This window comes from Corvus cornix, chromosome 8, assembly GCF_000738735.6.
Source record: "Corvus cornix cornix isolate S_Up_H32 chromosome 8, ASM73873v5, whole genome shotgun sequence".
In the NCBI taxonomy this organism is placed as follows: domain Eukaryota; kingdom Metazoa; phylum Chordata; class Aves; order Passeriformes; family Corvidae; genus Corvus; species Corvus cornix.
This window is the reverse complement of record NC_046338.1, coordinates 26,412,595-26,436,268: the sequence shown is the minus strand read 5'-3', so window position 1 is coordinate 26,436,268 and position 23,674 is coordinate 26,412,595. Positions and strand designations below refer to the sequence as shown.

At 50.5% G+C, this 23,674-nt stretch overlaps 2 protein-coding genes across 17 annotated transcripts in view; both read right to left on the bottom strand.

Annotated features, from left to right (window-relative positions):
- Positions 1–2,601: 2,601 nt before the first annotated feature.
- RGS16 (regulator of G protein signaling 16) lies at positions 2,602–9,480 on the bottom strand. 3 transcript variants are annotated; one of them, XM_010409393.4, is made up of 5 exons: positions 8,393–9,480; positions 7,090–7,191; positions 6,346–6,407; positions 4,901–5,067; positions 2,602–4,601 (listed from the first exon to the last, which is right to left on the bottom strand). In XM_010409393.4, the coding sequence occupies exons 1-5, from the start codon at positions 8,470–8,472 to the stop codon at positions 4,401–4,403; spliced, it is 612 nt and encodes a 203-aa protein (XP_010407695.1). In that variant the 5' UTR covers positions 8,473–9,480; the 3' UTR covers positions 2,602–4,400. The 3 variants fall into 3 exon arrangements, with proteins under 3 accessions (XP_010407695.1, XP_019147211.1, XP_019147212.1); XM_019291666.3 differs by lacking the exon at positions 8,393–9,480 and adding an exon at positions 7,756–8,335; XM_019291667.3 differs by lacking the exons at positions 7,090–7,191; positions 8,393–9,480 and adding an exon at positions 6,540–6,877.
- A 5,507-nt stretch (positions 9,481–14,987) lies between these two features.
- The window catches only part of RGS8 (regulator of G protein signaling 8), a 28,790-nt gene continuing 20,103 nt past the window's right edge, over positions 14,988–23,674 (bottom strand). For all 14 annotated transcript variants that reach the window (XM_020585155.2, XM_020585156.2, XM_019291662.3 and 11 more), the window contains 2 exons: positions 23,297–23,463; positions 14,988–21,594 (listed from right to left, as the gene is read on the bottom strand). In XM_020585155.2, coding sequence (XP_020440744.1) covers positions 21,412–21,594; positions 23,297–23,463 — 350 coding nt within the window. In that variant the 3' untranslated portion in view covers positions 14,988–21,411. The remainder of the gene's footprint in view (positions 21,595–23,296; positions 23,464–23,674) is intronic.

The window sequence follows — 23,674 nt, the reverse complement described above, 5'->3', positions numbered from 1 at the left end:
GCAGAAAACATGAGAATTATCTCTCATTCTTTCTTGGCTCCCGAGGCACCCCAGGGGTACGAATCCTTGTGCGCATCTGGAGCAGATTGGCAACCTTGGCATTCAGCTGCACGTGTCAGGGGAAGGTGAGCCATGTGGAAACACATCAGCTGTGAGTTCTGGCACATTATTCAGGCAAAGGCCTTGAAGTGGAAGCTGCAGAGCAACGCCATCCAGCTGCTCCCTCCCCACTGGCTGGGGCTGGCAAAGCACTGCAGAATGTGGGGTGAAGCATTTGCCGTGTTTGAAATGGCTCTGCTGCTGAGCTTCCTCCAAAAACGTATCTAAAGAACTATTTACAGCATTCCTTTGCAGCCTTTCTTTTAAAAGAGAAGTAAGTCATTGATGTACACACATGCAGCCATGAATTTGCCTGTTGTCATGTGTGTGTATCCATGGAAAATGAAGGCTTAGAATTCCTACACATATATATACACATCCACCTGCCTAAATACTTGTACTCCTGCATCCGTGTCCATGTCCTAAGGCCACCTCAAAGCTGCTTGGTCCTACTGGAGCAGGGACCCTCTGGCTAAAGGAGCCCCTGAGCTGCTGCTGGGAATGCTCAGGGTCTCAGGGCATGGGGAAATGTCTTTTTTCCACCAAATAAATCCACCCCCCATCCTGGCTCATGGAAACCTGGCCCTGGAGCAAGTATGTGTTCTCAGCCTGGGGGGCAGGGCAGTGCCAGTCCCCACATTGGCTCCCGAGCTCACATCTCCTCAGCTGCTTCCAAATTCACAGCCTCCTCCCTGGGAAACTTCAGCTGGGGTTTACTGGGAGTGACCACAGCCAGCCAATGCAAGCTTTGGCTCCTCTTTCTCAACGTGGTTTTGTGGGTTGAGGTTTTTTATCCCCTTGAGGCTTTAAGGTTTTGTTGCATTACCACTGGGTTTTGGCAGCAAGCCACAGCTGGATGCAAGGCTTGCTTTTAGTGACTGGATTTTCTCTTTGGGAAGTATCTCAGACTTGTAGAGAGGAAACCAGGCTGCAAATGGGATTGTCCAGGATCAGCTGTGGGGTCTGAGAGCTGCCAACAAGGCTGAGACTCAGCTTGGTCCGTGCATGATGCAGCAAGAATGGACACAGCCTCAAATTTCCTTCTAAAGAAAGCTCAAAAAGATATTATTTCTGTATTTTTCTTACTTCATTATTTTATTGTTGTTGTTGGCCTATTTATTTTTTTAATGGAGAATTGGTTTTAAAATAACTTCAAGGTGTGCAAGACAAAATATTCATATTTTTCATTCAGGAGCTGCAGTTGAAAAACAAAGCAACAACAACATTATTTTTGATTCTAGCTTCTAGTCTGCTTTACAGCTCTCTTTCCTGACAAGTAATTTAAATATTTCCTGGATACTTTTCAGCCCATTTCTTCCCTCTGACATGTACAAAGATAAGGTATAAATTCAAACTGCTATGATCCCAAACCACCTGGCTTGTAAGACAAGGCCATGTTTAGTTTAAAAGGAAATGAAAGGTGAGGGGAAGCTCAACCTGCTTTCCTCTGTCTAGGCGGGGAATAGGGATGAAGCTGAGTCGATGTATTTTACAATGACTGGTGATCCTTGGACCCTGCCTGCCTGTATTAGAAGGGACAGGAGGTTCTGTTGTAGCTGCAGGTGCTTGTAAAATGCCTGTGAATGGCAAGGGGTGACTTGTGCTCATAGTAACACCTTGGAGTATGCATATTCCTGAGTTATTCCCCTGTGATTCCAGCTCCTCCTCTGCAGTCCTCTCACGCTCTCCTCTGCTGACGCAGGCCAGTTAATTTTGGCTTCCAGAACACACAATAAATAGAAAGAAGGCAACTGAAAAAACATGTTTTGGTTGGGTTCTTATTCCAAGCACTTCTTCAAGCTGCACTGGAGTGCTCCTCTCCCTGTGTTGCCACAGGCAGCCCTGGGTGCTTCCATGGAGAGCTCTCCCAGGAGAGACACAGACCATGCAACCCTCCCCTTCCCTCCCAGAGCATGCCAGGATGTGCTCAGACCTCAGCACACTCTGCACAGGAATAGGATGTTTTTTAATAACTCCTCTAATACCAGAGAGTTTCCCCCTTGTAAATGAATTCAATCATGAGGTGTGTTACGGACAAAAATCAAGTAGTATTTATGTGAATGACCCAAAAGCAGGTTTTTTTGCTAAAAGCAGCCCTCACTAGGATCCTCTTTCCTCTTAATTTTAAGATATTGATGTCTTACTAATACCAAGCAGATATTGGGAACTGCAGTCCTGTAAAGGGCTCAGAAATTATGAGCAGTAACAGCAGTACTGAATACCCTGGCAGTTCATATATTCAAAACTTCACTTCTGCTTTCATTCTTTTTATGAACCGTTCAATTTTCTTTGATAAACCAAATACCACAAAGCTTTACTCTTCTAAAATCTTCCCCCTTCCTTTTCTACTCTTGACATTGTCACTTTTAAAGTGACTGGAAACGCCCCCTGAGTCACCCAACACAAGCAGCTTTGCAGGGTTTGCAAAGCATCCAGAATTAGAATGTAAAATTTAATTGAAAGTCCACAACCAAAAAAAAAATAAAGACCCAGACCATGCTATCAGGGTATTTTCCTCTTTACATTTTATTTTATAATGATAACATTGTGTCAGTAATGAGAACAGACCATTGTGCGTTGCTCACTTCAGTAACACAGCAAAGGTGGTTCCAGTTGTTACAATAAATAATAAATAAGAAAGCAGCTGATATCTCCCTGTAAACACAGCCAGAACCACTGGCAGAGGCTCAGAGGTGGAACCAGGATGGGGATGGTGAAAGACGACTTGGAATAACATCCCCAAACTGGTCCTTGGTTCCTTGCTCTGCTCAAGCAGCTGTGAAAAGCCCAAATGATGCTGTGCTCTGGCTGTTGCTGGGACAGGGGGGCAGAAGAGAGTTCCCTTGGCAAGGAGTGAGTACCAGTGGGATAAGAACCTCCAGGTTTGGTCTTTAGGGATAAACAGAGCCCTGGGAAGCAGCCCTCAGCAGGGAGCAGTACTGGTGGCACTTTCCTCAGGACCCAACACAGGCTCCACATCACCCACCCATGCAGCTGCTGGCACCATTGTTGCCAAGCAGGAGCCACACCTTTCCAGGATCCCAAAATTCCTGCTGAGAGGAACTTTTTGAAGAGCTGCCCCCAGGTCTGAGCTGATGATGTGTCCTGCCACCCTTCCAAGTCGCTGAATTCATAGCACTGATTTCACTCACTGCACAGGTTTCTGGTAAAATGCGGTGGCTGCAGACTGGTTTCACCATCCAAGGGAACACCAAGCCCAATTATAAACCCAGGCAAAACCCCAGGTTTTCTCTCCGATGTGTGAAAACCAAGTTTTCCATAGGATCGCTCACCAAAGTGCCTGTTTGACTTCTCCATTCCCTGCCTAGGACAAGCTGCTGTGTGCCAAGATGCCTTCCACATCCCTAAGGGGAGAAAGGAAATAAGATGGGCTGCAAAGCATCCTTGTATTGCCATCCATGGTCCTCCAAACCCTTTAGCAGCTCTCTCTGCTGCTACTGGCATACTTTGCTCCACAATTGTGCTACAAATCTGTCTGGTCCTCTCAAATTATTACATGGAAAAGGTGGGAGGCATGCTAAGTGGTACAACAACTAAAATAATTTCATTTACAAACTCCTCAGGGCAAAGGACATACATGTGTGCTTTCAGCAGTGCTCTTCTAATAAATATAGATATAATAATAATAACAACAATGATAAATAACAATAATAGGAATAGAATGTTGTGCACGTGACCTAAGATTGGGTGCAATCTGAAGGTTGTGGAGCACAAGTGAGGGATAAAAACATCACTGCACTGGAAGGAGGTGGAAAGCTTTGGTGCAGAGCATGCGTAGGACACAGCTGGAGGATCTTGGGATCAGGAGAAGGCAGGTGCTGGATCCCTCCAGCTGAAAATGCCATGTAGTCTTGGGGCTTTTATCCTGGCCATTCCCTGTGTGTGGGAATGGCAGGCTCCTGTGCTGGCCCTGCAGGCCAGTGGCTGATGTTGCAGATCATAGAGCAGGTGGGAGCTCTTTGGTTGTGGATGCTGAGGGAATCCCATCTCTTTTTCCTGGACTTGCAGCCCAAATCAGATTTCTTTCTGTCTCTGCGGTGGTGCAGGTCTCTGGTTGAACTGCAAGGGGAGGCTCTGGGCTCCCACCTGCTCCCCTCCTGCGGGGAGGGAGGAATGCTGGGCCCAGTGGCTCCGTGTGGAGCGGGAAGCACTTGAGGTCCTGGGGATCCTGCTAAAATTCCAGAACTTCAGCCGAAACCCTGCCAAGTGACCTTGGCCCTTGCAAACCACATCCCAACCTGTGCCTGGCCCCCCGGCTTGTCCCCCCACCATGGCTCAGGTCAGGTGTGCGACTGCTTGCTGGTGCTGTGGCTGGTGGCCTGTTTGGTCATGTCCTGGTAGGAGGCAGATTTCAGAAAGCGGGGGTAGGAGTCCTTCTCCATCAGTGTGCGGGTCTTGGCCTGGGCCTCGTTGAAGCAGGTGGAGGTAGCCCCCGAGAGGTTCTTGCGGGTGATCTCCCTGGTTTCATGGTCAATATTCACCTGCAAGGCAGCAGCACCCACAAACATTAACTCCCCTCCCATGTGAGGACAAAAACTGTTTTTAATCCATCTTCAGATGAGGGTGAAGTGGCTCACAGACATTTCTATCCCTTCATGGTTAGATTCAATATCTGTTCCAGCATTAACAAGTCAATGGTGATGGACCACACGATGCTAGAAATTAAAGCTTTCATGAACAAGAGGACATCTTCCCACTGATCCAAGAGCACTTTAATAAAACCCACCAGGATATTTTATTCCTTTCCTGCCCTATTTGATGGCACAGAAAATGCTCTCACCTCCCTGGGCGCCTCACTTTGGACAAACTCCTCAAAGATCTTGTTGGCTTTGGAGGCCAGCTTAGTTTTCGACCGGGTCTTTTTGAAGTCTTCGCATGCTAGCCAGAAGTCAAGATTCTCCTCGCTGAATTCAGTCTTCAGGAAGGTGTGGAAGGCATTTACCCCACCTGGGGAGGGGAGAGAAGAGCAGTTAATGGGACAGAAGGCAGGGAGGAGGAGGACCAGCAGCAGACACTGCCTGTTGAGCGCCCTGGGAGCTCAGACAGTGACAACTGCAGATTTCCTTTCCCTCCGGGCAAATTCCACCCTCTGAGACACTGCTAATTGGCCTCTAGACTCCAACAAAATCCTTTCCCACAGACAAGTAATCCTCTGGTTTTATTTATGTGACCTTTCTGTAATGAGGCTTCAGAGTATTTTCTTTACAGCTTCGGAAAAGAGCCAATTCTACCTAAGGAGAAGCGTGCTGATGCATCAGAATGCTGCAGGAACCAAACAGCAGTGCCTTTATTTTGATTTCTCAGCTGAGATCTGGGGGGAACAAGATGCTAAGGATGGGAGAGTAATTGCAGCAAGGATTTCAGAGCTGTGCTGGAAGGGTGTATTAAGTTACAAAGCTGGAGATGCTCGTTAGCCATCACAGCATGTGAGAAAGTCTGGAAAAAAATACACTTGGCCCCAGACTAGCACTGTGGAAGGACTTTGGCTGGGGAAGAGCTTTTAAGGTAGACTTTTGGATTAAAATTTGGCACTTCTGCCATTGTGCAGACCCCAGTGTAAGGAGAGGATTATGTGTGGGTCTAAGAAAGAGTTCCCATCTCTGGGTCTGCAGGAACTGACTGAATAGGGAGAAGGAGACAGCATCTCACAGGAGCCCTGTGCATCACAGACAGTACAGCTGATATCAGAGGGGGAAAGGCTACGGTGAGTCAGTAAAACAGCTGAATTCCTTCTCTCTGTGGAAGAGCCATCCCTGGAGGCACAGGACAGACAGACAGAGGGCAGCAATGCAGTTTTCTGAGCAAGCCTGAGGGGAGGTGGCTACATCGCTGTCTCCACGACACATTGAGAGCAGACACTGCGTTCTCCCGAGTGTGGAGAAAGGGGTGGTCTGGGAATATCATGACATACCCCCTGGTGGGCTGCTCCACATAGGATGCCCGTGACAATGCTCCTGTCCCAAGGCAGCAGTGAGGTGTTGGTGAGACAACACTTCTGCCCCCCAAAAACGCCCAGCCAGGAGTAAAGGGTACAGCTTCATGAGGCAGGCAATGAGCCCTGTGCATCAGATCTGGGCAGGAAAGGGACCTTTTTCTAAATCCTAAAACACCTCATTTGAGGAAGAGGCAAGATTTCCTCATACACTGACTTCAGGCATACAGCTCACTAAGAGTACATTTGTCCTACACACACTCACCAAGAGAAGAAAACAAGATGCTACTCACTTTTGCTTTTGAGGAGCTGGTCAAAGGACTCCCTCCATTCCAGCACTTCGTGGGAAGAGTCTCTGGAAAAGACAAAAGGAAGTAAGGCTTGCTGTCCAGTGACGAGGCACGGCAGCACTTCAGTTGTGTAGCTCCATCAATGGGAGACAGTGGCATTCAGCAGGAAACCAAAGCAAGAGGCCAGTATCCGTTACCTGTGGGCTCTCTTTCCTCTCTCCTCCCTTTCTTTCACCTTCCCTGATGGCTCACCCGACCTCAGCTCCATGCTGCTGACCAGGAGGTTCCCTAGGGAATGCTCAGAAAAACCCTTTTCTGCTGATACCAGTCCAGCAGGTTCTCTAGGGAATGCTCAGAAGAGCCCTTTTCTGCTGGTGCCAATCCAGCAGAGCCTCCTCTGCAAGAAAACCCCCTGCCCTCAGCAGCAATATTTAGTGTTTTGTCTTTAATGCTGCCTGCATTCCCCAGAGACACCAGGAGGTGTGGGAGCCCTGCAGGTTTCTTGCCTCTTGCCAAGGCCCTGCTCTCTGTGCCTAGTGCCAGAGCTTCTGTTCTCCAGTCAGACTTTATAACTGCTGGAGCTGGAAAGTGATTCGCCTTCCTGGTCTGCCTGGGTGGGACCGTGGGGAGGGGGAGCTGTGCTCTGTGCTCTCTACTGCGCAGATGGGCAGGAGCATCCCTTGGGAAAGTCTGATCTGTGGGGACCTGGCCTGGGCTGAACCTGGGGCAGAGCAGTGCTTGGCTTACCTCTGCCTGGAGCTCAGCTGCAGCTTGCTGGAGCTCCCAATCTTGTGTCCTAGCTCGGTTTTATGAAGCAGGATCCCTAAGCGGGTCTTCAGATCTTTGGCTCTGAAAGGGAAGGAGGAAGGGGAGAGGTGGGATCGCTGGACCATCAGACTGCTGCCACCACCCCCTCCCCTCGCAGGGGCTGCACCCCACGGGCTCCGGGGGACAGCCCTCGCTCCCCAGCTTCAGCTCTCTGCTGTATGAAATAAATGCTCCCCACTTGCTTTTCCTGCTCCCTGGCAACCACGCTCGGCAGCGCATTAAACCTGGGGGACTGTTTTCTCCTGCCCGCTTCCCAGCTAGAGACACATGGAATATAAAGCACGACGAGCTCTTTCCTCTGGGCCAGGTAACAGAGCAGCTGCTAAGTGCCCAGCTGGAGCCCCCCCCCCCAAGCTCCCCGGAGCTAACCTGGTTCCTTTTCCCATCCCACTCTCCCGGCAGCGCTCCGCTGCTCCCAAACCACTGGAAAAACACAGCAATTCTTTCCGCTCGGCAGAGGGGGAGCATCTCCCTGCTGCCAGGCTGCTGCTCCCCTGCTCTCATTTTGGGGTGCCCTTGGGTCCCCAGGAGCCTGTTACCAGGCCGTGGAGAGGGTTGCGCTCCGCAGCAGCGCCATCCACCTACCCCATGCCTTCAGGAGCCAGCGGCAGCACGATACTCCTGTGCCGGAGGCTGGGACGCTCCTGTCTGTCCCCGCGGCTCCGCGGCGAGGGCACGGAGGAGGCACCTCCCTACCGGGAAGTCTCTGCGGCAGCAGGGCAGGAGAAGAGGCTTCTGCCGCCGGGTGCCCCCGAGGCGTGTGGCCCCGTTGCTATTTTTGTGCCGCGGCTCGTTCAGGCGTCCCAAGGCGCCCAGACAAAAATAAGGGTTTAAATGTCATGCCGGCAGCGTGGGGCTTTGCAGTCGTGGTTGGCAGGGGCAACAACGTATCACTTAACAGTTCAACCGTGTGGACAAAAATACTCCTGCTGCTGTCAACTCGAAGCAGGTTGTGCAGAGACAAAGCCAGAGAAACCCTGGTGTGTTTGTACAGCCCGACACGCGCCGGGCAGCCCTGTCCAGCCTCCTGTCCCTCCGCATGTTTTACCTCCGTGTTCCCCTCCTGGGGAGCAGAAAGGATGCAGCCACAACAAATCACTTCGCTGCGTGTTTCCTTGAGGTCTGCACCCCAATTTCTACCCTAACATCACATCCGCAGCAGCAGAGGTTGGTCCAGGTGCATCTTTCCCAGAGAACCCTCTACATCCCAGAAGAGCCTTACCTTTCCAGGCAAGTGATGGGGAGCGCGGCTAAGCCCCGGCACATGCTGAGAGCTGGGCACCCAGGCAGCCAGCAACTCATCGGGTCCTTACGGGCATGGCAGGAGGGTGCGACAGGCGGCTGCAGCACACCTGCCCCGCGGTCGTGTGCTGGCGGCTGGAACAGCGGCGCGGAGCCGCACTTTATATCGGGTGGGAGGCGGGAGAGCGGGGAGGGGACCCAGCATCGCTCTAGCCTCCAGCCAACCAAAAGCTGCTCAGGCAGCGCCCGTGAAGTAAGAGCTTAGGTAAGTCAATGTGTGCTGGTAAGGGAGGGGGGAGTGGGAGGCCCAGGCTTGTCCTTGAGCATCACAGTCGTAGCTGCTTCCTCGAGAACAGGAAAAAACAGGCTCGTTTCCACCGACGTGTGGAGCCTGCTGAGTAACCGCCGGCGGGTGAGAGCGCGGGTGGGAGAGCGAGGGACAGGACAGACGCTGTAGCACACAGCAAGAGTTGTCAGCTCCATCCTGCTGCCCGAAGGCTTCCAAACCTCCCCGCACTTCCAGCATTGCAGCAGCAGGCTCTGCCCAAGTGGTTTAAGCAGGGGATGCCAGCCCCCAGCAGAGTCAGGCAGCATCCCAGTGGCAGGACGGTTTTCGCTTCCTGGGGCAATACGACAGAGCAGAAGGGTGTAATGTTTCCACTTCCCCCTAATGACACTGCCGGTTCACAGGTGCAATATATAAGGACAGTGTCTGGCCTCATGTGCTGGCTGAAGTTGCACTTCTTCATCACAAATTCCCTGTTGAGTGTAGGGTGAGAGAAAGGAAGGGAACGGATACACATCAAAGAAATCCAAAGCCTGGGAAAGCATCTGGTAATGGAAGATCCTGATGAGACCTGAAAACTGAAAGGAGATTAAAAGCCAGGGAGAGGCTGGAAACTGGAGGGGAAGGACTGAGCCAGCAAAACAGAAAGATAAAGAGAAATGGTTAAACCAGTGTCAGACACTGCACACCAGCAAACCCCAGGGTCTGGTGCTACAAGCACCAGAGGTCCATGACAACCCACAGGTCCCCTATGCCAAGGTCAGTCTCCCAGAGGATCCCAGAAAGCTGCCCTCCCTGCAATTCCCCACCTCAATGGCTCTGGAAGGGAGTGACCTTAAATCCCCCTGCTCATGGCCAGCCCAGGGCAAGGCCAGCACTGCCACTTCCACTCCTCATACTCTCCCTTCCTCCCTACTTCATCCCTGCTATCCCAGCTCAGGCATTTTTCCAGAGCTCAAGTTGTTACCTGCCCTTGCTGCCTACATTCATCACACACAGCACATTGCCAGAGCATCTTTCTCATTGCCAGAGCATCTTCCCCAGGAGAGATGAACTGTGCCAGGAGGGTGGCAGCACAAAGCCATCTCGGCCCTGGGCCAGGGAGAAAGGCTCTCCTCAAGCTGCCTTTGGGTGCAGGAGCATGAGGATATCTGGATGGGAGACTTTGGGAGGAGCATGAGGCACCTCAGCTCCCTTGAGCTGTAAAGGGGAGTTATGTCTTTCTCTCATTACTTAGAAAAAGCCACAGAATTGTCTTGCTCATGGACAGACAGGAAAGATGCATCAGGACTAATGACTGAACACACACTTTTAGCTCCTGTCTCACCTCTAATGTAAGAGCAGCCTCTTTCCTGATGGCTCTGGGGTTTTTCACTTGAATAATCAAGTTTAAGCCTTCTTGGTTAGCAAATATTCAGCTACAGATAAGTGACTGGAGCTACACAAAGCTCTTATTCATGTCTTTTCTGTGCCTTAAAACCAAGATTAGAGCTGTGATCCTTGCTGTGTATTTAAGGGAAGAAAAGGAAGAGTAAAGGTGAGAGGGCTGTAAGGTTGCTCTTGCCTGTACAGCTGCTGAGAAAGTCTGTGCACATCCACAGTGTAGACAGTGCTTGATCTAAGTTTTTGAAGTGCTTGGCCACACCAGTCTGGTGCTCCGCCCCAGTTCAGCACCATGCTGGGAGCACTGGTGTTACAGCAGCAGTGCCCCGCTGATGTGGGCATAGGCTCCTGGTACCCACAGGGCAGGGCCACATTCAGCTGTTTCACAGAGTCATAGAATGGTCAGGGTTGGAAAGGAGATCTGGAGATCACCCAGTCCAACCCCATGCTAAAGCAGGTTGGCACTCGCTGCCCAGCTGCAGCAGGTTACCAGAGGGTTTAGGATGGCAATGTCCTTTCTCCTCATCATCTACATCTCCGTCTCCTCCCTGGTTTTCCACACAAATGCTGTGCTCAGTGATGCTGTGGTGTTATTCTGCCTCATCATTTTGGGGCATGCCTGGTGTTAAGCAGGAATTCACCTCTGTCCTTTTCCCCTCTAAAACTGCAGCCCATCCTCCCACGTGCAGATCTGCAAAGTCACAGGATGCTGTAGTAACTCACTGGTGTTTGAGGCATCATCTGAGCAGGTCATGCCAAGAGGAAAACCTCCAGGAGCCTGGACACGTGTTGCAGGCACATGGGACAGATGATTTTTGGCTGCAACTCCATGGTGCCTGGCACAGCCACTGTGCTGGGAAGCATGTGTTGCTTGAAGCAGCCAGGCAAATGTAACTATGGCAAAAACACAGCTGGGATGGCAGCAACAGCAACTGGTGAGGGGGATGTGAGCCAGAGCAGAGAAACTCTGTGCCTCTCTGCCTTGAGATTACAGCCTGCTGACTGCTCCCCCTGCCCCGCGCCACCACCACTCTTTGCTTTAGTCCCTGTTTCCCTGCTGCTTTTTCCGAGAGAAATAAAGTGCATTGGACAAGTGTGTGTGTGGTTTTACTTTGTCCCTTGTGGCAGTTTTTGAAGCTCTTGGCTCAGGTGAGGTTAAGCTGACAGTGAAGCAGAGGTGAGGAACTGTCCATGGTGAAAGACAGAGCCCTGTACAGTCCCAGTGGGAGGGAAGGAGTCAGTCAAAGGCTTCATCTTTTTGGGCACCACAGTGGCTCAGCTAGAAGAGATACAATGCCACAGGAAATGCCACGCTTACACCGGGATGTTTGATCCAGAGCATGGCTCTGGGACACAGGGCAGTGCCAGATCCATGTGTGCAGGTCTAAGCCCAGGCACAGGAGTGAGATTGGGCTGTTGCAGCAAAATCCTCCTCACCAAGCCCAGGACAGACCCTCTGCCCACAGTGCCACAGCCACCAGGCCCCTGAACAAGCCACCACCTGACTCCTCTGCTCCCTTGGGCAGCTTTTCTGCCTCTCCCCTTTGATGGGGCAGGAAATGCTATTCAAGGACAGGCAGCTCACCATCATGGGCTGCAGTAGGTGAGATATTTCATATTGCAGAGCTCTTCCCAGGGTTATGCAATAGCCTCTCAGCCCAGCCATATATGTGTACTCAGATGTCTTCATGCTGCTCTGTATCTAATTTAATTACATGCTTCCTGTCTCACTTAGCTTAGCAGCCTCCTGCGGCTCTGGCTCCGTTGCCTCCATTTTCAGTCCTTGTTTTGGAACACAAAAAACTCATCTGTGTTGCAACTCCTGGGACCAGGCTGCCTTTCCAGAACCATGCCACAGCCTTTGCCAGCACCAATCCACCTCCCATCCATAGGGACCAGTTTCACTTCCACCTGGAAGGTCCTGGCAACCCAGGTAGGTGCTCGGAGGGGTTCCTGCCTGCTGAGGCTGGGAAGTGGCTGGGCTGTGAAGGCGCCTGCTGCATCCACAGCCACTCTTTGCAAGCATTTGGGGGGTACAGCCACTGACTGGCTTCACCCTCAGCTGCAGAACAGACACACCATCAGCCCCAGGGATTGCTGCTGGTGTTTCTGGGTTAGTATTTGCAAAGTGCCAGCAACCTTGGAAAATATGAAAGTAAAGGTTTCAGCCCCAAACTACAGAAATGGGGTGGGGAATAGGAAAACAAGGGGTTTGTGACAGGATGCAAAGTGCCCTTGTGTATGTGCCCTCTGAGAATTTCTGGCAGCAATATTTTTGTATTTTTAGACTGTTTGAATGGAATAAGGGGAAGATACAGAAATAGATGGGAAGGGGAGGCACGAAGGAGGAGGAGGAGAGGAAGAGCCAGGGTTAGGTGTGCTGTTAGGGTCTCACTGCATCACCAGGCAGACTCACTAAGGAGTCTGTCCCTGATTTCTCCTAAACCAGGGGGGGACCACAGAGGTGGCAATCGGGAATGGTCAAACCCGAAGGCAGCACTGCATGCTCCCTGCAGCATTCCAGCAGAGCCTGGCATGAAATCAGGGAGATGCTAAGTGCAAAGGAGCAGAAATGGGAGGTTTAAAGGCCCTGCTCATGTTGCATAGCCCCTTCCTCCACCTGCAAGCTGTTGATAAGCTCTGGATGTCTTTAGGGAGGGAAGCAAACAAAGGAGATGGGAATGGGATGGAGATTGGTGTTGTGCAGGCAGGAACGCAGTGGTGAGGATAGGGTTTATTGGTGGGTCTGGCAGTGCTGTGTTAATGGTTAGACTTGATGATTCTAGAGGTCTTTTCCAACCTGAGCAATTCTATGATAGTGCTGGGGAGGAGCAGAGAAGCTACCAAGGCTGAGACAGCAGCCAGGCATTTGCAAGTGGTCCCCGAGCAGCCACATTGCAGCTGGGTCTTGGCCATGGGCACAACTTACGGGACAGGGACAGTCAGGGGCTGCTATGGGATGCCATATCCATGTGGTTGCAGGTGAGCCTGGCTAAATCTGTGCCTGCCCAGCCCACTCCAGGACAGGCAGCTGCTCATGTAGGATCCTTCACCCTCACCCATGGGGCATTTGATGGATTCCCAACATGCCACGTTCACATGCAGCATGGGAGGAAAGAGCTGCTCTGGAAATTTGTAGCAGTGCGGAAAGAGATTATTGGAAAAAAAAATTAGAATTACAAATGAGGTTTTCAAGGGGCAGCTGTTATCCACTCTGCTCACGTGCTTGCTTTGCACAGCTGCACAGGGAGAGGTAGATGACAGCAGGTACGTTTAATCTTCTCTTTCCATTCCTGGCACCTGCTTTTTAAAGCCACTGAACAGCCAGAAAAAAAAAGCTAAAGATGATGGCTAAATATATCCTAACTAAGAGGAGAGACAGAGCAGCACTAATAGCAGATCCTTCCTGTAATGCATCCAAATTGGTTTGGCTCAGAGACAGGCTGAGGGAAGAAGCTGCAGAATGAAAGGAAAAACAATAAAATAAGGGATTTAGGGGAAAAAATAAGGGGGATAGAAAGAAGCCAGAGGGACTGATAAATTCCACTGCACCCATTTCCAGAGGAAAACAAGCCCATTTAATTTTTGCTTTTAAATGCAACCCTTTGCAGACCACAGAGCAAACACTCACCTTTTGCAGGGAGGGTGGGTTGTGCACCAGGCAATGAGAGCCCTCGGTGTTCCCAGGGCCAGATGAGATCCAGGTCACTGCTCTTCCTGCTGGCCAGACCTGCCCAGGAGATGCTCTGCTTGGCCTCAGCAGAAAGACCTCACTGAAGCCCCACTGCAGGGTTTCTGCAATAAGTCTCTCACCACGCAATTTGCCACTGAAACCTAGACTCCCCTCAGCTGCCCTGATCTCTACCCCTGCTAATGCCTCCCCTTCCCCCCTTGTTACCCAGGACTGCCCTCAGCTGCTGCCTGACCTCTTCCCAGCAATCCCAGGCTCCTCCAGACTCCCTAAACTGGCCCATGACTGGCTGGTCATCCTGCTCATCCCTCCCTGGTTTATCCCATAAGGATGAAGCAAGCTGAGACCTGGGTGTGGGCTGCCTGCTGGAGCACAGGGTTTCTTTTTTTGGTCTGGAAAAAGCTCTTCATTTGTTGTTTGCTCTTTGTGACCTGATCATGCTTGATCCATTCACTTTGCTCCCTTTCCCAGGAGCTTGTGCATCCCCCACCGCTGCTCCTGGTGCAGGGAGCAGGCTCAGCACTTGTCTCCACCTCTGGCCATAGAGGAGTGTGATGGAAAGGCTGACAGAGGGACAGGCGAAAGCAGTGCCACCACAGAGCAGATGATGCCCCAGCTCTGCCACCTTTGCCATAGCCACTTCTGGCTGCGTGGCTGGGGGTTAGTGGGCTGATAAAGAGCATTTGCTCCGGAGCCATCACAGGTTCTCCTGGCCTGAGGGCAGGATGTGTGTTAAGAGACAGAGCCCACCTGCTGCCTCTGCAGCCCCATGTCCCCCTGCCACGCTCCCAGCAGGGAAAGAGCCAGACCCTTCCAGGAAAGTCCTACAGATTCAGTTTGGGGTTTGGGGCAGGGAATCCATCTCAGGCAGCAGTGGGGTGTACCCAGAGAAGGACAGCAGTGTGCTGCTGGAAGGCTCTTGAGATTTTCCTTCCGTGCAGGTCCTACTGACACATTTCTGATTCATCTCCCCAAACTGTATCTCCAAGGAGCCTGGTTCTAAATTGCTCCAACTGAGCAGTTGACCGCTTGGAGCCAACACATCCCCACTTTGCTGCCCCATCCAGCATGTCTGCACCAGTGCAACCAGGGTCTGAGGAGAAACAGTTTCTCCCATCCTCTTCCTCCTCAACAATTTGACTGGGAGACACCCCTCCATCCCCCGGATTGCAGTTTCCAACTCGCAGCTTTTCAGACACTCAGGCAGAGAACAAATAGTCTCAGGCTGTTTATTATGTTCTCAGGGTCTCTATGCAGAAGAGTTGGGTAACACTGCACAATGTGATGACACGACTCAGTGGGGTATCGTCACTGGTGGGACGTGTGGCCTGGCTGAGGAGCTTCTCCAGCCTCCCATGGAAGGGGAGCCTAGCAAACAAGCAGCTAATGCAGGGGGAACCCAGGGAGCCGAGTCCATGCCTTTCCCTGAGTGGGAAGGGATCAGACTGAACAGCCTGCATGGCCTGCCCAAACTGCTCCTGCTGATATCTCCCCACACCAGCAGCACCTGGACGCTGCGGAGGCAGCTGCAGCAGCAGGATCTCATGAAAATAAAAATGTGGCAGAGGGAAGCACTTTTGGGCTGGTCTTTCTACCTGGTGGCTCACTTCTGAGTTCACTGGGTACAGCAGAGCCATCCTCAGTCTCTTCTGAGCCACCCAAAAGTTTTTCACAGGAACAAGACATCTCTGTTATTTCAAGCAGCCTTACTGGGAGCTTGGGTTTGCAGTCAGATCCTCAAGGGAACACTGCCATCCCACCAAATTGGAGGTGCTAGGGAGCTTAAAGACAGATCTGAACTCTGATTTGGGTAGCTCATAGAGGAGTTGGGGGGAGAGGTTATAAGAAGATGAGATCTTCAAATGTGGTTCTTAAGGAAGGGGGATCTACTCCAGGGTGTGCGTATACCCCGCTCTCTTCATTTCCAGGAATCCCATAGAGGTCTGTGGGAGTAAACACAGCAGAAAGTGCCTCCTTCCCCTCACTGCTTTTCAGCTGGTGGCTGCAGGCACTGATAGAGCAACACGACAACATTTCTCTCAGGATAACACTGTTATCTACATTGGAAATGCAAAGCCGAGCAGCTCCTCATCTCTCATGTTTTAGATCCAGCCTGGGGCATGCAGCACGAGGCAAACTGGGAGGTGTGAGGCTACTCGAGACAATTCACAACACAGCTGGTCCCCATAGCTCCCTGGTACACCAGGTCCCTCCAGAAGCAGGCACTGCCTTTTCTCCTGTGCCTTTTTGCCAGGAATGTTGGATGGTTTTGGTAACAAACTCATCCCCCTCTGCCACCTCCCTCCCATGGCCTCAGTTCCCTGAACTCCCGTTGAGTTCACTGCAGTCCCAGATTAGAAACACATCCTCCTGTAAAGCCAGGAGGAGGCACAGAGTACAACGACTGACTTTGCCAAGCAAATACAACCCACACACCTTTATTGAGACTATTTTTATAAAACCAGAGAGCCACGGGGGAGCCCCAGCTGTGAGTGACCCCAGCACAGCTGCCCTCTCCCCTAGCCAGCCCCTGCCACAAGCACTGCATGTGCAGCGTGCATGGAAGAAGGAGAAAAAGAAGGAAGGCAAAAGACCTGGGGACAAGACAAGCTTCTGCAAAGCCCGAGGGGTGCGTAGTAGAGAGAAGCATTCTGGTCTAGCAGCAAAATGAACTTTAATTCCAGTTCTGGGATATAATGCTACAATGCTGGAGAGAGCACAGAACCAAGGAATGAGACAACTGCAGCAGCCCCAGGAGTGAAAGATAATGCAGAAATGATGTGAAACGTTTTGTTCTTATATAACAGGCAAGGAAGAGCTCCTAGGAGCTTTACAGTGGCAGTAGGAGGCATGTAGGAGGAAGATGGCATGACCAGAGTGTCTGGGGAAGGAAAAGGCAAAGAAGAGAGGAGGGATGGATGGGGATGGAGGATAGGCAAATAGGGGGAGGTTACGGGAATCTCAGGCTCAGATAGATGAGGACAAACAGTGCTGGTGGACAGGAAGGTTTGGAGTGCTTCAAGGAGGAAGAGGAGGAGGGAAGTCCACCAGAACAGGACAGAGAAGGAGAGAGGAGTTTGGAGGGAGAAGCCAGATGCCCCCAGAGAGGGGAGAGCTTGCACTGATGGGTGAGAGGCACTCCAGGACTGGCATGAGGTATGTTTTGCTATTGCTCTGAATGCTGTAAACATTTTGGTTTTGTGTCTGTCAGTGAACATTCAGTTCAGTTTGATACATGTGCTCTTAGGGGTAACTGGAAGCCTAGCAGAGTTTTACATCTCTTACTACTACTCAGACTTATACACAAGGCAAACACAGCACTGGCTAAAGATCTCAGTTTATATAATTTATGCCTAATTCTCCTATTTTAACATGCACATCTATGTCTCAGAAAAGCTTCTCTAGTAGAGGACACTAAATAAGATACAGATGAAGTCACATGCACTCTCATCCACCCACACCCCCAGACACACATATCAATTTCCCCCTCCCCTGGTTATACTGGCAAGACTTTGCCCTTCACATCTCCCCAGCATGGACACCCCTTGGTGCATTAATGAGTCCACTAAAAGGGGACATGGAAATCATTCCAAGCCTGGCTGATGGATCAAAGCAGGAAAAACTTTAGACAGAGTAGAGTTCTGCATCTGCTTTTGGGGTTAACACCACCCAAAGCTCATAGAAAAGGGAAAGGAAATTTGTAAACTCTTTTCCATTCTCCCATCAAAATACCTGGGAGCTGACTGGATTTGTGTCAGAAAACAGAATAAAAAGAACCAATTTCTTCCCCTCTCTTCATGTGATGGCACACTTTCATGCTACTCCAAAAAGGATGAAAATTTTGGGGGTGTGTGTTTGTGGAGAGGAGAAATGTGTTTGTAGGTTGTGAATATCCCTTTCACACCAGGAAGAGATGAATCAAGGATAGGATATTTGTCCTTGGTGGGGATTAGTCACCACTCAGTTATTTTCGAAGCTTTGGCTCAGTCATTATTTCCTTAGCCCCTGGTTTAAGGGGTAGAGCTACAAGCTGCCTATTTTGATTCATGTCCGGATGGCATTTGGCATAAAAGAAGCAGCTGGTGCCATTTTCTTCTTTAAGAAAAATATAATTTTACTTTAAATAATGAGTCTGCTTTCCTTCAAGAGAGACAAACTGCAAGAGCAGCAACAAAAATAACTATGGTAGACTCACATGCCTCAGACAATACTTTTGCTCCACTCTGTGTTCTAGGATGCTGTTTCCCACAGAGGGCGTTATCTGGCACCAATTTAATGGGGAAAACACTTCTCCTACATCAGCCGGCCCGATTCCAGCTCCTGTCACCACTGCAGCAATGGCATCTCCAGCTGTGCCCTGCTCCAAACAATTCCCCAGGTGGATGGAGGAGAGAAGGGAGCTTGAATTTACAGGGTGTTGGCACCTTTGAAGTTTTTCCATGAGTTCTGACATGAAATGAAAGGACAACAGCACCAGCGCTGGAGGAGTTTGTGGAGAGATGCAGTCACACTCTGAACAGGACCAGGTTTTGTAGCCACCAGGGGAGCCTGGGGATTGTCCTTTCTCACATTCCTCGACAGAAGCATCTCGTTCCGGCTGTGTCCCCTCGCCTGGCTGTCTCTGTGACCCTCCCCAAGGTGCTGCAGAGCCTTGTCTGGGGTGCCTCAGCTGGCACTAGAGGTCAGCACCACCCAAGCCCACTCAGAAGGTCTGTCTGGAGAGAAGTACCACAAGGCAGTTATCATGGCCTTCTGCCTTCTCTTTAAAAGCCGTGACTGCTTAAGCCTCCTGCTGCTGGCTCTGGCATCCTGGGCAGCTCTGGGATGCTTTTTGCACGTGCAGGCAAGAGAAGGGTGGACGGGAGGAAGGCAGGGCCAGACAAGGTGGCATCCCTTCACCACTTGCAACACTTGTTCGGTGCCACAGTGTTGGGGAGCTGAGCTGCCCTTTGGCAGCAGTGGGATCACTGGGTAAAACTGGGACCACAGGCCAAGGGAAAGTACTTCAGCCAAAGCAGCCTGTGCCCCTGGGAGATCCCAGTCTGCCCTGTGTTACACAGGCATGGTAGACAGTGTCTTTGAGAAAGGGGAATTCTTCCAGCCTCTCCTCACAGCCAGGCAGGGAAGCATTGTGTCCCCCCTTGCAGGTCAAGCACCGACTATTTCACTGCAGTGTGGTTTGGTTTGTCCTCCTCACTCCCTACCCCAGGAAAAGGCAGTGGAGGTGATGTGACCTACTCCCCTTCCTGCAGGTCAGATACCACCAGGGACAGCCACTGGATGCATGGCTCTGTATCCTTTGCTTCCATCTCTGATTCCTTCCACACATTGCACAGGTTCCCCAGACACCCGTCTCACTGTACTTTGCTTGCCATAAAGCTTTGGGACATTGAGGTACTGCATGACCTGGTCCCATCGCATAAATCATGGCAAATCTGAGGCATTTTCCAGATGTCTCTCATTGCTCCCACTTTGAAGCAACCAGCAGAAAGTTTCTGTGAAACTGCCAAGTCCAGACCTTGAGCTTTGTGTCTCTGGACACAGGGCATGAGAGACCTCACATACCTCAAGTTCCAGGAGCTGTGACACTGAGCCTGGGCGTGGCTGCAGAATGCCACATCTGTCACCACACGCCAGCCCCTGCTCCTCAGGGGTCCTTGCAGAGGCGGAGGACAGCCAGGAATGCTGGGTCACTGCTGCTCTTTCTGGCCATTCTTCTCAGAAATTTAACTGGAGATGGTATTTGCTTTCTAAAGACCTGGAGAATTCTGCTGCTGACCAACCAGGTACCAAAACACAGGTTTCCCTACGGAACATTAAGTTTGCCCTTGCACTGTATTTAAACTTCAGTGTCTTAGAGACCACAGGAATACACCTCCAGAATAAACCCAACATCTAAACCAGCTCTATCTTGATCCTAAACCTATTCGTCCAACTCTCCTGCACATAACCCTTACAAAAAACCTCAAAAAACTGTTCCCTACGTAATTGATGGACATTAATTTTTAGTATCCTACCAGACTTTTTGTATCTTGTTCCAAACACATTATGCTTAGCTTTAGAATTCATTCTACCTCATTTACACCACATTACACTAAATCTTTATCAGCAGCTTTCTGATGTATCAAACCCACCCACCACTGTTGGCTAGAGCAGAGGTTTACAGCCTCTGGTCTGGGGATGACTGAGAGAAGGAAAAGACCCATCGGGTCACTTTCCATGCCTTTATTAAGTTAAGAAAACAGACCTCTGGTCTGCCTGCTCAAATCCACAGACAGGCTGTCTGCTTCTCCCCTAGAAAATATTGCAAGAATCTGCCAAGCTGGAACAGTAATGCCATGGAAATAGGGCCATCAGATGGTAGGAATTATTGCACAGCACAGAGGAAGTGCTACACCACTGACATCTGCACAGAGTCTTCTCCTGCAGTGGCCATCCAGGCTATGGGAATAGGGCCAAAGAACACCTCACACCCCACTGCACACCCTGACCACCCATCCTGCTCACTCCAAGCTCTCTGTGTCCTGCTGGAAGCAAGCACCTTGCAGCAGGGTCTGTGTCTTGGGGAGTTCTTTGCAAGGCATTGAACCCACAATCGGTAGGTAGGAACAGTCAGTAATCAGGAAATAGCAAAAACAGAATTATGATTTTTCATGTTGCCATGCGCTGCTCAGGTACCACATGAAAAATGCCATGTGCTGTGACAGATGGGTCTTGTGCTTTTCTTACACCTCAGCAAGTGGCAGAGGGGACATTCCTTCTCTCCACTGTCTTCCAATAGGTCATTCCTGAGGAGCCACCAGGCCTGTGGCAGCCAGGAGCCCCTTTGTATTGGTACAGTGCCCAGCACAACAGAGCCTGAATGACGAATGGGGCCCTGAGGCTGAACTACCACACAAATAAATAATAGTAATGAAAAACAATCATTCACATTAGAAGACTTGCCTGCTCAGGCCTAGTGAGAGCTTTTGGGATTACCTTCCTCATGAGGAAAACTCAACTGTCCTATGGAAAATACACTTAGTCTCCATCCCTGAAAGGTAAGGGGCAGTGACAGGGTAGCAGCTGTGTCATAAGGTGTGCAACCAAAATGGAGAGGTGAGCTGAGTTTGCTGATGTTTTCCACTCTGGGAAGGGGAATGAGTCCTGTGCCTTTGTCTCCTCTCTCCCTCCCTTTGCTCTCTGGGTCCAGACCCCAGCAGCCAACATGGGAGACATGGGCTGGATGTGGCTTCACAAGTGTCAGAATTGCCCTTGGGGCCCTTCCAAGCACAAGGGAGAGGTGGGGGACAGGGACATGTGTGGAAGGATGGAAAGGTGTTATTTACACACAAACCAACACAGTTATTTTAAAGGAAAACTGCCTTGCCAACAGATGACCCCGTGACTCAAGAGGGTTGTGGGTTTGTGCTAGAGAGAGGCAACAACTGCAAGGTGCTACTGCTAACCAAAAAAAAAAAAAGCACAGAAAGTTGAAGAGTCTTAATATCATGCCTGGATCACTCTCTGGAAGCTTCCTCTGCCCCTTCTTCCTCTTTTCCCATTCCCACTGCTTTTAACATCAAGAAAGTTTCACATTTAAGACATGGGTTTTGGCTGTTGTGGGAAGCACATGGTTTCTGAGGGCCCCATTGCTGCTCTAGCTGAGCCTCCTCTGGGTCTGAGACAGCAGGTCTGTGTAAATTTTGGATCTCAGGAACCTGGGATACGAGTCTTTCTCCATCAGGCTGTGCACCTTCCCCTGAGCTTGGTCAAAGCAGGAGAGCGAGGGCTCCTGCACATTTCTTCTTGTCAGCTCCCGTGTCTGGAAGTCTATGTTCACCTGAGAAAAGCAGCAGAAGAGAGTTTGGCACTGAGAGTCCAGCTGGTCTCCTTCAAATGGCACATTGCTTCTCAACCATGGCTGTAAAACAGCAGCAGAACCAAGGTCCTACCCTTGTCCATGCCAAAACAGCCCCCACAGCTCTGGGGAGTTTAGTGATCCAGGGCTATGAACCCTACCCCAAGCCTGGAAAAGTTGGATTTATAGTGATCTGAGGACTTCTGAAATCAAATTATCTTTATTTGGGCTCTCAGGCAGCACGTCACCTAAAGCTGCTGACTCAGCCTAACTTCTCTCCTATCAGCTACAATTTCTCTATTCGCTTCATTCTTCACTACATGCCCAATATATGGGTGAATAAACTTTTAACTGGGTTTAAACTATTAGTACGTTCTTATTAAATGTTTCTAAACTCTGTTGATCTAAAATAAATAGTTTGATTTTTCCCATAACAGCTTCACATTACAGTATCTTGAGGAGAGGCTTGAAAAAACAAACCACCCTATAATGTTATGACTGCCATTTATTTGCAAAGCCAGCCTATGGAGTTTTCCTGTTTTCCTTCCCTAGCAGAGCAATCAGCATGTTAGGGTTATTGTCTGGAAGAAAAAATGGCTGAAAAGATGTTATTTGTTGTTAACTCAGTCTCCAAACTTGAAGGAGTTTGGAAAATAAAACTGTCCACCTTAATGTGGATGGTCAGCAATATGGATTAGCTCTCTGCATTGCTTAATAATTTCTTATTCTAGCATGCTAAAATTATATAACAGTGCTAAAGAAACTTCACCACAGAACCAAATTTTAGAAAAGACCCCATCCAACCTGCATTCCCATTTCTAATCAAGATTCAGCCCTCCAGTCTTTAAAATCTCACCCAGATTCCTGAAGAACAGTAGGAAGATGCTCATGGGAGAGCAGTGGGCATTGAGATACCCATGCACCTTGGTGTGAATCTGAGTCCTTCCCAGTGGCCTTGCAATGGCCTTCCTAGCTGGGAGAGGGAGTAAAATGAGCCCTTTTTGGGGTCCCTGACAGACACCTGTATTGTGACAGGCACCCATGCAGTGGAGCAGGAGGGGTTGGGTGCAGTTAGAGCCACCCTGGTTGTGCTGTGATTGCAGTAACACAACCCAGAATCGTCATGACACAGGATCTGACAGTGCCATCAGCCTGTCAGTGCTTGAAAGAGGATTTAACAATCCCAGGCTCTGGGTTGTGACTGCACTTTTTGCTCAGGTATTGTTCGCACCTCTCAGGAGGTCTGAGTGCGGTGGGAGTTAATCAGCAGATAAACTCTCCTCCCTGGGGAGCCAACAAGTTACTCACTGGTGGGATGGTCCTATGCAAAGTGTCCTCTGAGGAATGAGCCCAACAACCTGCTCGAGGGTTGACATTTTGTAAATGAGAGGAGCACTGTGAAATGCTCTTGGGAAGCTTGGAGAGGTTAGGAAATGTAGGTTGAGGTTGCCGGTGAACTCCCTGGCTGTGACTAATTTAGTATCATCAAAGTAGTTGCCCTCATCAGGGATGAGTCACCGTGAGCTGAGGCAGCTGTAGCAGGCAGGATGGCATTCCCACCCTCCTTAGCTACTCTCTGAGAGGGAAGGAAGGGAGGGAGAGCACTCCCGAGCCCAGCTGGGGGTGATGGCCCTGCTCAGTGCCCGCAGGGATGCTGTGCCATCCCGGGGTGCTGCATACCCACCTCCCGAGGGGCCTGCACATCGATGAACTCCTCGAAGATGCGCTGGGCCTTGGAGGCCAGCTTGGCTGCTGAGCGCGTCTTCTTGAAGTCCTCGCAGGCCAGCCAGAACTCCAGGTTTTCCTCACTGAATTCCGTCTTCAGGAAAGCACGGAAAGCAGCCAGCCCATCTGCAGGAGAGACACAGGGAGTTACAAAGGGAAGAGAAAGAAGGCAGGGAGGTGTTCCTTTCACAGACACCCTTCCATCCACCCCTACCTACCAAAGACCATTTGATTTTTCTCCCAGGGTCTGCAATCCCAGGATGTGTCCATAACTTACACCACTGGGCTCCCATGAGCTGCCAGAAAGCCAAACATCACTTGATGTAATTCTGAAAAT

Coding starts and splice junctions, on each gene's coding strand:
- RGS16 (XM_010409393.4), bottom strand. CDS start 8,472: ATGAGTTGCTGGCTGCCTGGGTGCCCAGCTCTCAGCATGTGCCGGGGC. Junction 6,408..7,089: donor CAGCTGAGCTCCAGGCAGAG/GTAAGCCAAGCA, acceptor TGTCTTTTCCAG/AGACTCTTCCCACGAAGTGC. Junction 5,068..6,345: donor CCAGCTCCTCAAAAGCAAAA/GTGAGTAGCATC, acceptor TCCCCTCCCCAG/GTGGGGTAAATGCCTTCCAC.